The 15,321-nt window shown below is 26.4% G+C and overlaps 3 protein-coding genes across 3 annotated transcripts; 1 reads left to right on the top strand and 2 right to left on the bottom strand.

The window, feature by feature from the left end:
- Nucleotides 1-4: 4 nt before the first annotated feature.
- On the bottom strand, nt 5-9,117 carry LOC127067742 (mitochondrial glutamate carrier 1-like). The gene is made up of 8 exons (XM_051003043.1): nt 8,919-9,117; nt 7,262-7,331; nt 6,706-6,840; nt 6,347-6,496; nt 4,922-5,058; nt 4,501-4,686; nt 895-1,045; nt 5-817 (listed from the first exon to the last, which is right to left on the bottom strand). Exons 2-8 carry the CDS (start codon nt 7,303-7,305, stop codon nt 679-681), a joined length of 942 nt encoding a protein of 313 aa, XP_050859000.1. The 5' UTR covers nt 7,306-7,331; nt 8,919-9,117; the 3' UTR covers nt 5-678.
- On the top strand, nt 1,161-4,187 carry LOC127067735 (nuclear cap-binding protein subunit 1). Its single transcript, XM_051003031.1, has one exon. The coding sequence runs from the start codon at nt 1,342-1,344 to the stop codon at nt 3,724-3,726; it is 2,385 nt and encodes a 794-aa protein (XP_050858988.1). The 5' UTR covers nt 1,161-1,341; the 3' UTR covers nt 3,727-4,187.
- Nucleotides 9,118-10,802: 1,685 nt separating the features above from the next.
- Nucleotides 10,803-15,313, bottom strand: LOC127067736 (transcription elongation factor B polypeptide 3). The gene is made up of 9 exons (XM_051003032.1): nt 15,094-15,313; nt 14,154-14,443; nt 13,156-14,039; nt 12,882-13,066; nt 12,584-12,753; nt 12,401-12,492; nt 12,076-12,275; nt 11,666-11,948; nt 10,803-11,550 (listed from the first exon to the last, which is right to left on the bottom strand). Exons 1-9 carry the CDS (start codon nt 15,160-15,162, stop codon nt 11,474-11,476), a joined length of 2,250 nt encoding a protein of 749 aa, XP_050858989.1. The 5' UTR covers nt 15,163-15,313; the 3' UTR covers nt 10,803-11,473.
- Between the last annotated feature and the right edge of the window lie 8 nt (nt 15,314-15,321).

Genomic DNA, 15,321 nt, shown 5'->3' on the forward strand with positions numbered 1-15,321 from the left:
TAAATTTAATTCACTGAAGAAGATAATGTTTATTTATATAAACTTTCGTTTTTTGCATTATTTTGCTAATAACTAAAAACGTGGATATGGTAAATATTCCTAGTTTCTTATTTCCTTATAAACTTCGTTTTCATAATCAATTTATTAACACGCATAAATGCACACATATGTATATATGTGTGTACATCTAAAAGATACATGAATATTATTTAAGGCAACAAAAGACAATATTATTATATCCATGAACCCAGCATGGATTTTTATTCTAAATATTTCCTAAGCTTTCCTGTATATGTACATGTATGTGTATATATATATACACACACACATATATATATACGTATACATACATAATATTTCTCAAAATCAGTACAAAGTTCAACTTGCTTTTGGTGCATGATAGAAGCTGTGATTCTATTAAATAATATAAGCTATACATTAGAAGTAACTTCGATCATTTTGAACTACAAAATATGCATTTGTAGTTCTTTATTATACAAAGAAAATGACAAGCAGCTGTATAGAAGATATGGAAATATGCGACAATCTAATAGCATTAGATGTAATATGTTAATGAGATAGCTTTTAAACGACACATTTAAATATATTTCTATGCCAATTATTGTCGGTTTCCCAGAGTAATTGAATGGTACCGCTTGCACATATATTAACTTTCTTTTATTTTAAACCTAAAATCCACTCTGCAACTCCTAGGTAGTAAACAGTTTGTGCAATTCCAAATAATGGTGCTATGACAATCATTCTGCATGCACCTCCTTTAAAGAATGCAACTGTTCCTTCGTTAACAAATGTTTTTCTGTAAGAAAATAATTGCATAATAATTGAAATTAATGTTAAAAAAAAATGAAGAAAGACAATAATAAATTTATTAACCTAATGCAATCTATTACACCATCATATGTAGGTTCACCAGGTGCTTTCTTAATAGCTTGTAACCTTGTTTTAATTACATCAAAAGGATTGACTAATAATGCAGCTGTGGATCCAGCTACACAACCAGCAAGAAACGAACACCAAAATACAGCTGAAAAAGAACAAAATAATTAGTTGTACTTTTAGAATTTAAATAATATATCAAATGGCGGCAACGCCCAACAGCGCCCTCGAGTGTTTATCATAGAAGTTCTAACCCCAAATTTGACCACTGTATAGCGACATCTCTCATTGTCGCGTCATCGTTGAATCGAGAAGTGTGAAGTTTCATCATTCAGCGTAAATGTATGTATGTAATTTCGAGTAAACCGTTAAAACTACTAAACGTAGCTGTAAATAAGGGTACAGAATAAAAATCTTATTTACATTGTTTCTATAATTGAGAAAATGAGTCGTAGAAGAGTTCACGAAGAAGATGATGGATATGAACGTGTTTATAAAAAGCGAAGGCGTGTTTCTGAGAATCAAGAGATTGAAGATCGTTTAGAATCTTTAATTCTAAGAGTAGGTGAAAAATCTACGTCTTCCTTGGAAAGCAATTTGGAAGGACTTGCTTCGGTTTTGGAAGCTGACCTTGGACTATTTCGTAGTAAAATACTTCGCATTTTAACAGATTGTGCTATTAAAATGCCGGAAAAATGTACTATTTATACAACTTTAGTTGGATTATTAAATGCAAAGAATTTTAATTTTGGTGGTGAATTTGTTGATTATATGGTAAAGAATTTCAAAGATGCTTTGAAGTCATGCAAGTGGGATGTAGCAAGATATTCGCTCAGGTTCCTTGCAGATTTAGTAAATTGTCACGTTTTGTCATGTGGTTCATTAATGCAGTTATTTGATAATATGCTAGATGCTGCGAATGAAGATAGTGTACCACAAGTAAGACGCGATTGGTACGTCTTTGCTGCTTTATCAACATTACCATGGGTCGGAAGAGAACTTTATGAGAAAAAAGAACAAGAATTGGATCATTTAATGGTAACCATAGAAATATTTTTAAATAAGCGTAACAAGAAACATCAGCCAGCATTAAGAGTTTGGTCAAGTGACACGCCTCATCCCCAAGAGGAATACTTGGATTGTTTATGGGCACAAGTAAGAAAACTTAGACAAGACAATTGGGCAGAAAAACATATTCCTAGACCATATCTTGCTTTTGACTCTATTTTGTGTGAAGCATTACAACACAATTTGCCTGCAATAATACCTCCTCCGCACCATGAAAATTGTACCTATCCATTGCCTACTGCTGTTTTTCGTATGTTTGATTATACAGATTGTCCTGCTGAAGGACCTGTATTACCTGGAAGCCATGCTATTGAGAGATTTCTTATAGAGGAACATTTACGTCAGATTATTAATAATTATTTTTTCGAAAGGAAAGATTGTGCTGCACAATTATTAAATTTTCCATACAAAGCCAAAATTCCTTTGGACTATTGTATAGTGGAAGTAATATTTGGAGAATTATTTAGATTGCCAACACCAAAACATCTAGAAATTTGTTATGGATCAATTTTGATAGAACTTTGTAAACTACAACCTTCAACAATGCCACAAGTATTGGCCCAAGCAACAGAAATTCTGTTTCGTCGAATAGACAGTATGGCAGCTACTGCTTTCGATCGTTTTGTTTGGTGGTTTGCATATCACTTAAGTAATTTTCAATTCCGATGGTCTTGGGAAGATTGGGATTCTTGTTTACAACGTGATCCGGAGCATCCAAGACCAAAATTTATTAGAGAAGTATTGCTAAAAGCTTTGCGGTTATCATATTATCAAAGAATTCGAGATATGATGCCAGAATCATATACCGAATTGATACCTGCATTACCAGAACCTGTATATAAATATTCATCAGAAGGAGCAAGCTCTCTACCTGGTACCGCTGCAGCACATGAACTAGTTGTATCTATAAGACGTAAATGTACACCTGAAGAAGTTTTGAATGTTCTAAATACTTTGCCAGGACCTAAGGATCATGAAGAAACAAATAATTTTAATCCATTAAAAATTGATGTTTTTGTTCAAACTTTACTTAATCTTGGTTCCAAAAGTTTTAGTCATAGTTTTGCAGCTATAGGAAAGTTTCATTATGTCTTTAAAGTACTTGCAGAAACAGAAGAAGCTGAAATATGTATATTAAGAAATATGTATGCATTATGGAAGAACCATTATCAAATGATCGTAGTATTAACAGATAAGTTCTTAAAAACTGGCATAATAGAATGTAGTGCTATTGCAAATTGGATATTTTCCAAAGAAATGGCATCAGAATTTACAAAACTTTATATTTGGGAAATTTTGCACTTAACAATAAGGAAAAAGAATAAACATGTTATCAAACTAACTACAGAATTAACAGAAGCAAGAGAAAAATTGAGAAGGGCTGAAAGCAGATCTGGTTCTTCATCGGAGGATGATGACACTAATAAGGACCGTAATAGAGAGAAACCATCAGAAGATGTTGTAGAAAGAATGGAGGAAAAACTAGAAGCAGCCCAAGCAAATCAGAAAAATTTGTTCCTCATCATATTTCAACGATTTATAATGATTCTTTCTGAGCATTTAGTAAGATGTGATACAGATGGTATTGATTATAATACTCATTGGTACAAATGGACCATAGGACGACTACAACAAGTTTTCTTGACTCATCATGAACAAGTACAGAAATATTCATCAACTTTAGAAACTTTATTATTCACCCCAGATTTGGATCCTCATATTTTAGATGTATTTCATCAATTTGTATCTTTAAGAGCATAAAGTATATAATTATAACTGTATCAAAGGAAATCATGTAAGTGACTTAAATCGTGTAATGACTTAAAAGTATCATGACTATTTTGTTTCAAACAAATGTCATTGGATAAAAGACCATATTTATTAAATTCATAAGTATACTGTGATTATACGCAGTAATATAAAAAAAGTCTGCTTTATCACTTCTAATTATAATGATAATATTAATGATATAGAAAAAATAACAAGGTAAATATGTTGCTTAAATGTAGTGCATTTATGTACAAGTACTTATAAGTATGGGCACTAGTATTAGCAAGAATGAAATGTTGTTTGATTAATATATAACTATGGAGATTCATATAATATTCTGTGAATTCTACTAAAGTTATGAGATACCAAACATATATATGTTTCTAAAACTGTAAATTCTATAATTATTTTATATTTAAAGTATCTTAAATACATGCTTGATTCTGCTGTAATTTTGTAGAAAGATTTATCATTGCTCAAAATAAATCTTAATAAAAACATCTTAGATAACTATATAGATATTATATAATCTTTTACTGTAATAAGGCTGTATTGTTTGTAAGTCCCAAAGAAATTCGTTATTTATAAATAGGCAAAAGAAACTAATTATAAAATGGATCAAACTTAAAATTTTCAAAATAATCTATTAATTCTAAAAGAATTTTTTTTTATCTTGAGTATATTTGTTAGAATATTTGAAAATATATTTTTAAAAATATACTTGAGAAATATATTTTATATGGAATAAGTAGATTGATAACTTACATGATCCATCTTCTCGCTTTGGTCCAAGATTATTTAGTCTAGCAAACAAAGGAAAGTAAATAACGGAAAACGTAACATCTCTTAGTGCCGTTGCTCCAGTTCCTTGATAAAGTCCTAGTATTCCTCTTTGTCTAAGAAGATCCTTAGTTAAAGATAATGCTGATACTTTTGGTACAGTCTTTCCAGCTATGACAAAAAAAATATATTATAAAATCTGATAAATAATTATATTTCAATATATTCTGAATTATTTGTATAAATGGTAATGCGAGTATTTGTAAAAGTAACAATTTAAGAAATAATATATATATAATATATATATATATTAAACGATTATATGTATGCATACACAATATTTATAATATGAAACTAAGCAAAAAAGAAATAAATAATTATAATTCACAGATTTTAAATTACTTACATTCTCTTGCAGCTGCAGCAACTCTACCTGCATCTTGCATCTGGATTTTAAGTAATTCCATTGGAGTAGTAATAACTATTTGACAAGCTCCTGCTAAGCCTCCGGCCAACATTTCACGTTGTAATGGCAGTTGCTGGCTATAGTATTTAATGAAAAAAAAGAAAGAAACAAAAAGACTAACATCTTTGAAAGAATTTAAAAAATTTACACACTAAATTCAATACAAATGGGGCTAACATAACAGAGTCATATGCTTTGGAAATGGTAAAAGTAATTTAGTAATTAAAATTGCAATCACATCTACTTTTGGGAAATTGCACAATTGTATTTTTTTATGTATACCTTATTTGTGTTAGCATATCTTTTTTTATATTATAACATCATAACCTTTAATTATAACATAACTTTTATAACAATTTCAGTTATAACGTTATAACTTAACGATTGCAATAAAAATACACTGCTTGTGCAGCGTGCATAATACTTATTTTAATGAAATCAGTATACACACACATTATAACACATAACATAAAAATATATTACATGTTAAGATTATTGTTAAAAGTCAGAAACCATTTCTTTTCATTTTTTTTTATTTTTATTTTTTTTTATTTTTTTTTTATTTTTTTATTATTATTCTTCTTTATTTTTTTAACATAATTAGATAGAGGAATAGGGTAGATCCAGTGTTGACAATTTACTATAACGACATTTTTTAGCGAGAATTTATAGTTAATAACATTAACAATCATATATATAAATTTTTTTACGAATAAAAGTGAAACAAAAAAAAAATATCAGAAATTATATAATTTTATTGCAATCTCATTGTTAGTATCGGAACTCGCCAAAAAATGCTCTACGGATCTCAACTCAACCATTTGACACTTTTTACACGTACTTTTTTTGTTAGTGTATGTAGCATTTGCGCTATAGAGATTCCTCACGATTCTGCTTGTATCGTACACATCCCCTCAGCGATAAAATACTTTTTTTTTTACTGCCGTCGTCTGATTTTTTATTTTTGTTGTCAGGCTCATGTATCATCCATACACGATATATGCTTTCTTACGGAAGAACATAATCGTATAAATGATAATCTATAAAATTTTGTGTAAAAAAACGTTCGTGAATTTTTCTTTAAATTTTTTCTTTTTTCTTTTTTTTTTTTTGGAGAAAAATTGTTATCAATGCAAGTGCAGTTAAAAATTTATTTGTGCGATATTTTAATTAAATGATAATATATTAAAAAAATAAAATAAAAAAAAAAGAAAAAAAAAGAAAAGAACGAATGGTGAATAAACCCGAAGAATAATTATAAACGTTGATTCTCTCGTTAAAATTCGTCGATTTGTAGTGCCTGGTTGAACATCGTACCTGATAAAAATATAGTCGATACGTATTTAAACATCCACATAAACATACCCAGGACCAGTGGAGAGATAATGTCTAAATGTGTCATTGGCAGTGAGTTTAATGGCTTTTTCCGGAGTAATTAATAAAATATTTACGCCGGATCCTTTGTACATTCCAAAATAACCTTCTGATTTATAAGTCTTCTTAAAACAATCGAACCTATAAAAATAATTATTTTATTATTAACTTTTTTTTTTTAATAAGGTTCTTAAATAAAATATTATCGATTAAAGAAACAGGTAAATTGCAGTTTATCTTTATTATTACGTCAGAGATATTTTTAAAGCGACCTTGAGAATTTAAACACTTAATTGACATACATACAAATACATTAAGTAGACTTCTCATTCATCAAAGTTTTTACTTACATCGAGCTATACATACGTTCGCCATGTGGTCCAATTACTTGATTTTGTAAACGAGTTTTTACCAAATCTAGAGGAAAAACTACAGATACGCCGATAATTCCGGCAATTCCTCCATTTATTATTTTTGGTAAAAGTCTGAAATTATACAAATGTCCTCGAATACTCGAATCAATTTTTCTTTAATTTTCTGAATAATTCTAAAGTACATAGATTGATAAATGATATTGTATTAATATAGAACTTGCTCTTCGAATATTTTACTTTTTCAAATATTCGTATGAAAAATGCGAAAAAAACCGCGCGAAAATCAAATATGATTGTATACAAAATACAATTTATTATTGAATAAAAATATGACTATAGTCTCAATTTATTATTACATAAATATAAAATGCAATAAATGAATTTTATTTAATAATAAACTGCATTATATTTATTAATACAATCGACCTCGTATAACAATTTAAATAGACGATCTCATTTTTAATAGGACACAATTGAAATCAGCAAATAGTTATTTCTTAGCAATTGTAAGACCATACAACATTCTACTTACTTAAATTGATTGGGAATTGGCTTGGTTGAATCTTCCTGCGCCATTGAAAACAAGTATTTATTTTTTATACCTGTAATTAATTTTTTAATGAAGACGTTAATCTCACTCTAAGTTAATTTGAATGGATTAATTTGAATATCATTTTTCATACTCGTCTGATTCATAAATAATGATATTTATCAAAAATTAATAAGAGTATTATATTGATTTATTATTCTTAATATAAATTAAAAAGAATATAAAAAACAATTCGATCGATAAAACGTGTATATTTACGAAGTGTAAACCTAACCATAATTAAAATCATCGAACCGAAAAAAATAATATTTAATAAATACATTTTGCATGATTTTTCTAAACAAATATCAATACGTTTGTTTTTCATTTCGTAATTCATTATTATTTATGAAAATTTCAAATATTATAAATAAACATTAAGAGTATCACTATGCATAACCAAATCTATTTTATATACTTGTTATATTTTGCTATACCAATTATTTATAACATTTTTGTGAAATATGAAATAATATAAAAATAAAAAGGAACAATATAAGAACGGATTAATTATTTAATATTAAAAATATAATAATGTATGTAATAATTAATTATTATTTTAATGTTATTTGTAATATCTACATGAATATAATATTTCTAGAATATGCAAGAGACAGTTACCTATTGTATATAAGCAGGACTTATGTAATGCCTGTTATCAGCAAGTATTAATAAAAAATAAGAAATAGAAGATAAAATGTTTAACTTAGATTAGAGAGAAAGTTTCATAAGAATTCATTTCAACATTAATAATAATTAACATTTTTGTATTTGTTATTAATAAGTACTTATACTTTATTTATAAAATTGTATATACCTGTTATAAAAAACAATAATTTTGACATCAAATTTATGAAATGCTCGCTGTTACGCATAACCAAAATAGAACAGACAATATAGAATCATGTATAAATATAGCAACATAAAAATAATAATTTTATAATATAAATTTATAATTTTTTTCTCTTGTCCTTTATAAAAAGTAGTTAAATTTAAAATTATTCATTTTTTGGTTGCTTTAAAATTATTTATTATATATCTCCATTATTGAAAAAAATTATTTTTATTATTACTATTATAAACATTGAAATATACATTTAATATATTTATCCAAAGATATATATTTCAAAAATTCGTAAATTGTTTATTAAAAATATGCAAGGTATGAGACAATTAGTTGATTCTGATTTGAAGATTATAATAGCTTTCTGTTCTCAATAGTAATAAAATAACACTGTAGATGTGTAGAGCGAATTGAGGCTAGATTAAATTGAGAATACAAAATTTGGAAATTGTGTCACGTCAATAACAAGTAGGTATAATCAGTGCTCGTTTACACGTGTTGTGAAAAAGTAAATGACTTTTTTTATAATTATAAAATTTATAACATAAACTTGAATTGTCATAATGACATTGACATTAGATCATTCAGATTTATTTTACAGAAAACTAGTACATTCAGATTTATACGTTATCGTTTAATTATGATCATCTTTTAGAATCGCGAATATATTCTTGATAAAAATGTAATACATTCCATATAAAAAGAAAATCAAGTTATTAAGAAAAGAAAGAGTATAACTTGATACGTGATACTTACTTCACACTAAGAATAGATGATAACGATAAAACTTTTGTTTTATCACTCACAATTTAACTTATTATAAGATACGTTCACTGACATTAAAATCCATTCGATCAACCTTTGACAGGAGCCACCAATGTCCTGTCGTCGTCTTAAGGTTGATCTTCAATGAAATATTATTTGATATACAATAGCGAGTAATGAATTTTGACTATACTTTAAGTAACACTCACAATTGCGTAACTTTCTATAGTAACTGAAGTTGACTAATCAATGAAATCTTTCCATCTAATACTGCGACGTGATTGGAGGATAGTACAAACACTTTATGACGTTCAGATCCGCAATATTACTATATGATATAAGCGCGTTTTTCAAATATATTATGCAAAATTTGATTTAATTATATTAATTTTTTTATCATAATATTACTTTGATATTATAGATACATATACAGGAATAGGGAAAAATAAATAATCATGAACATTTATTGTTGAAAGAATTTATATTCGCACATTGAGATAAATTCCACGTAAATTAAATGTGGAATTTAATTTGATCAAATTTCAATATTTTCGATGCATACATTATAGGAGAGTAATTTTGTTCTAAACCTTCTCTAATATAAATACATAATATGTATATCATAATAATAATACTAAAATAACTAAACTATTTATATACAAATATATAGAAATATATATAAGTAAAATATTAATTTGCCTGAACAATCATTGACATATCGCATTCACACAAGAAAGAAATATTATATTATGTTAATACTAAACATAAAATAATATGAAATATTTTATATTAATAATCAATTTTACGAAAATCTCGACATATTGAAATTGAATTTTTTCAATTTAATATGATATTTTAAGAATACATAATTGATTCATATGTAAAACTTATGCATGGAACCAAATTTGCAGAATGCATTCTTATTTATAAGAAAATAAAATATTAATCATATCTTTTAACAAAGTGCTTCATCAATCAACAGAATTGCAGTAAAAAACATCATAACTAAATCAACTCAAACTATATTATATTGTATTTTGATTCATGATGTAATTATATTTGTCTTTTTACAAATAATTATGATGTCATGGCGTATATAAAATATGGTTTTTTTTTGCTACAAAATTATTAACTTAAATATATTAGAGCGTGATGTCGTTACAATCCATTTTTTATGATACGGATGAAATTATTAAGAAATGTATAGTTTAATTTTATAATAATATTATATATACAAGAGGTAATAACTTTAAAATTAATTGTAGGAACACTAACATTTCATTAATTATTAACATAAATTTTCAATGATCTATAATAACATGGTGGTTGATTAGAGTGGCAACTATTCGTATTCTTCTCAATCTCAAATATTGTTTTTTATATATTTATTAAAATTAGATATAGTCTATAATATGTGCAATGATTCTATATATGATTGCAAAACAATGATTTTACAAATATTGGAGATACATATATCAAGAAAAACTCATTAAATATGATATTTGATTCCTAATGTTAAATTTAAATTGCTTAATATTAAGCATATTTAAATGAATTATTCTATTCAATTTAAATAAAACTTTGGAATTTTAAGTTGATACAACTCAATTGGATATTGAATGGAAAACTGATACATTGAAGTTAATCCACATTTAAAAACATCTAAATTAGACATTAAAGCATTAAAATTAAAATATTGAAACATTAAAATGTGACCACATACTTCTTAAGAATTATTCTTTTATATTAACTTAAATCATATCCAAACACATTTGTCAATTCATTCATAGGATTTTTATCATTAAAACTAATAGTAAATTAAAATTTGATCACATATTTAGGATGATTTAGTGCAGAGACGTACAAAGTTAGCTCATTAAGCCAATTGGCTTATTATATTTTTTGTTTTTTTTTCCTTTCTTTCTTCTTCTTCTTCTTCTTTTTTTTTTTTTATCATCATTACATTTTCACAGCCACGATTTTACTGTGTTTGTTTAGAACTTATCGATTTGTATATGTATTTCTTATCTAAATTATCGGAAAAAAAAACTATGTTTAAATGGAAACAATTAAATAGCAGTAATAGGAAAATTTCAATTTCAGTTTCATTTCTTTTTAAACTACAAATTTGCACGTCTCCGTTTTAATGTCACAAAACAAACATTTATATTTAGTACAAAACACATACTAAAATGTGGAAGCAAATAAATTTTTAAAAACAGTTATACATTATTATATGCAGCCAAATTAACATTTTACTAATACAATCAAGTAGATCATGATTTTCTAACAATTTTCTTTCTGCTTTTTTCAGTAATTCTCTTAAATGCTGATGCTTCTATAAAGATACATATACATATATTTATATATGTATAAATTAAGAATTAATATTACCAAAATATAAATGTAAAATAATCTTGTAACATATTTTTTCTCGAGATACAAGTATATTACTCATATCACAACATAATTTAAAAAAATATGACATAGTGGAAAACATTGTCTATACATTATAGTTAGAATATACATACAAATGTTTATACAAACTACCGTTTGTAACGCCCTTTTATTAATTGTAAAGCTTTCGCCATAAGAGGTGCTTTTGTCTTCTTTGTCATGGCCGCTTTAATGGAATAAATGAAAATAAAAATAAAAAATATTATTTAAAAATAAAAAACATTATTATCGGATTGTTATTAACTATAATATATAAATGTTTTCATATATAATTTACTTACAAGATGATTTAACTCGATTCATTGGAGGTGGTGGTACAGATATATTAGTTGCTGCAGTAGGTCCACCGCCGATAATCAATTTTTTTTTCAAATCAGATGTAGACGTAGGAACTGAATTAGCTGTCCCATACTTAGCTTGTTTTTTTAAAACATTTCTAGGAGGCTTAACAACATTATCAACATATGCAAGCTTAGTTGATCGTAATGGTACAGTTTTATCTATAGACTGCTTTATATTGGCTGTTAAGGTTTTGAGTTTTGCCTCTCTCTCATCCAAACAACGCTAATTGAAAAGAAAGATTGAATTATTATTATTATTATTATTATTATTATTATTATTATTTTATAAGTAATATAATAAATTATTTTGTCTTATTGAAATATGAAATAAACTATATAAATGTTTATACCATATACATCTCACGCCATGTTTCCATTTCTTCTCTCTGTTTATTTCTGAATTCCCGATTACAATGAAATTGCCATAAAGCATCTGTATCATCTATCAGATAAGGATTATAATGTTCTAACATAAATAATTGATCTGGTGTAGCTCGTTCTAACACTGGCTTTATTATGTCATATGGAACACCACCAGTAAATTCAAGTGCTGTATAATAAAATTATATGTATGTATATATATACTATATAAATAGGTAAAATATTAAAGAGCTAATATAAATAAAGTATTTAAGGTATATATATATATATATATATATATATATATAAACTTACCATCAATATTTTCTATCAATACTCTTATGCAAATTTCATAAAGAGAAGGTACACTTGTATAACCAGTTTTATTTCCAGAGTATACTTTGGTCCTAAAAAAAAAAAAAAAAAATATGATAAAATACAACTTTGCTCTCTGTCAACTTTTTTTACCTTGCATAACTGGATTTATTATTATATTACCTTTGGTTTTTAACATGAATCACATCACTAAGAACCTTATCTTCTTCTTTACGATGTACAGGATTAATGTATGGCAGTGGTTTATAATTAGGACTTATTTCAGGTAATGTAGATGCCAGGTTCACACTTAATGGCTCTAATTTTACATTTGGCGATAAAAGGGACAATGGCTGCAAATAAAAATATTTATGAACATCAAAAATTAATCATGTTCTGTAATTTTTTTTTTTTTTACATATTGAGTGTAATCATTAAATATTATATATTATATATTTTATTGAATATCAAAATAACTTACATGTAAACTGTCACTGCTTGTAGGCTCGTTTTTTACAGAAGATTGTTTTTTGTTGTTTAATGTAGATGATATATTTGTTTCTAACTTAATAACTTTTGCAGAACTTAAATTGGGAGAGTTATTATGACGTTTTCTTAACGAAGGTGCAACTGTACACATTCCAAGAGCTTCTGCAAAACTTGCACCTATCAAAAGAATACATAAAGTTACAAAATATAAACATATGTCATATATATATATATATACATATATACTTATATATATATAAACTAACCAGAGTTACAGTCGATTCCTTCATCCCCATTGATTTCTTGTTTGATTTTAACTTTTTCCTTTGTTTCCTTAAAACCAGATTTGGTTTCTTTCATATCAGAACTATTTTTACTCTGATGCTTATGTTTTTTTTCTTCGCTCTCTTTTCTTTTAGTTTTATCCTTATCTTTAGCATGATCTTTATTACTAGAACTATGATGGCTTTTTGATGTAGAACTTTTATTAGAATGATGACTGTCCTTTGATTTTTGTTTTTCTCTATTTTCGTCTTTCTTTTTGTTTTTGTCGTTATGAACTTTTTCCTCTTTACTAGAACTTTGTTTTCCTTTTTCACGGGATTTATTTTTTTCACTTTTAGATTCAACTTTATTTAAGACATCCTGCTTTGATAAGACTTCTGTTTTTTTATTTAATTCAGTTTCAAATTCATCAGTACTCTGTTTTTCTGCATGATAAATAGATCTATCTTCTTCACTTTCATTTTCAGAATGTTTCCTTCGTTTACTTTTCTTTCTTCCACTATTGGAACTATCTAATTTTCTTTTTTTATTACTTTCTTCATTGTCACCTGTATTACTGTCTAATTTACTGTTATGCGATAATTTATCACTAGATTTTTTTAAATGCGTAGAACTGCTATTTTTTATATCATTGGAATTAAGTCGTTTTTCTTGTTTTGATTCATGCTTAGAACTATGACTTTTATCATGTTTTTCTTTTTGTGATTCATTTTTTAAATGTTTTGATGATTCTTTATTTATATTAGATTCATTTTCAGATTTTACTTTTGTATCTGATTTACTAGAATGTTTTGAATTATGCTCTGATACATAATTTTTTTCTGGTTTTTGTTGAGATCTATGTTTCGAACTATCACTTTTGCGTCTAAAGCATTTACATTACATATTAACTTTATATATTTTTAATTTGTACTTTATAATTTCATAATACCTATTCTTAGTTTTAATTTATATAAAAATATCTTAAATTAAATAATACCTTGATATTTTCATTGTACTGTCAGCTTTCTGTTTTTCCTTTAATTTTGGGGATTCTGGACTATCATAACTTTCAGGAGCATCAGGAACGCAAGCTTCATCTTCGTCTTCACCATCACTAGTTTCTTCGTCAGCAACCATAGCTTTCCACTTTGCTACTAAAGCTTTAGCAGCATCTCCTACACCACCTTCATATTTTCTTAAAGCATTAACAGTGCGACCTACTCCTGTATCTTGAAGATGTTGCACTGTTACTGGTAACGTATATAATCTTTGAATATAATGCAGCATCTATAATAAATAATTACAGAAAAAAATGAAAAAAGTAAATTTTATGTTTTTATATAAAACGTGGAAATATTAATTTACATAAATTATTTTTAAAAATAATACACATCAATATTTACGTCTTCTTGTTGGTTAGTAAACAATGTTTAGCTTTATCTGAAGTTATACATAAATGTATATACAAGAAGTTATTCGTATGTGTTGTGTATGTGTATATTATGTGGTGTGTGCGCGCGCGCGCACGTGTATATATATATAGCAAAAAACTGTACTGGTATAATGCAAATAAAGTGTAAAATATTATTGCATTAGAACTATTACACACAGGACTTTTTTTTTTGTTATACTGATCACTTAATTTAAGTGTATACCCCTATACATATGTATAAGACTAAATACACAAATATAACTTAGGTGTATCTCAATTTTATTAGGAACTCATTTAAAAGCAATTCTATAGAAATATATTGTTTTCAAAATATAGTGTTATCATGATAAAAAAACTATGACGTATTAAATTTATTCTCCTTTCAAATCTCATAGGTTATTATATTTTTACGTTTACAATTAAAAATTATTTATTTTTATATTGCAATTTTTTCTCTTATTTATTATTGATAATAATAATAAGAATAATAATTATTAATACTGACCTTATCTTCGTTATCGCAACATTTTTTAATATTTCGCTGACAATGCTGTATTTTCTCCACAACAGACATCGTTGTAACTGCCAGCTGCTAGCTGCTACTGATCGTCTATACAGGGTTACCACATACATGCACTGATTTTTTACTATACTTAAAATACAAAAATTACTATTGTATTTATCTTAAATTTATTTCTTAAAATCACAGTTTTATAAAATGTAATAAAAACCA

This window comes from Vespula vulgaris, chromosome 11 (genome assembly GCF_905475345.1).
Source record: "Vespula vulgaris chromosome 11, iyVesVulg1.1, whole genome shotgun sequence".
NCBI lineage: Eukaryota > Metazoa > Arthropoda > Insecta > Hymenoptera > Vespidae > Vespula > Vespula vulgaris.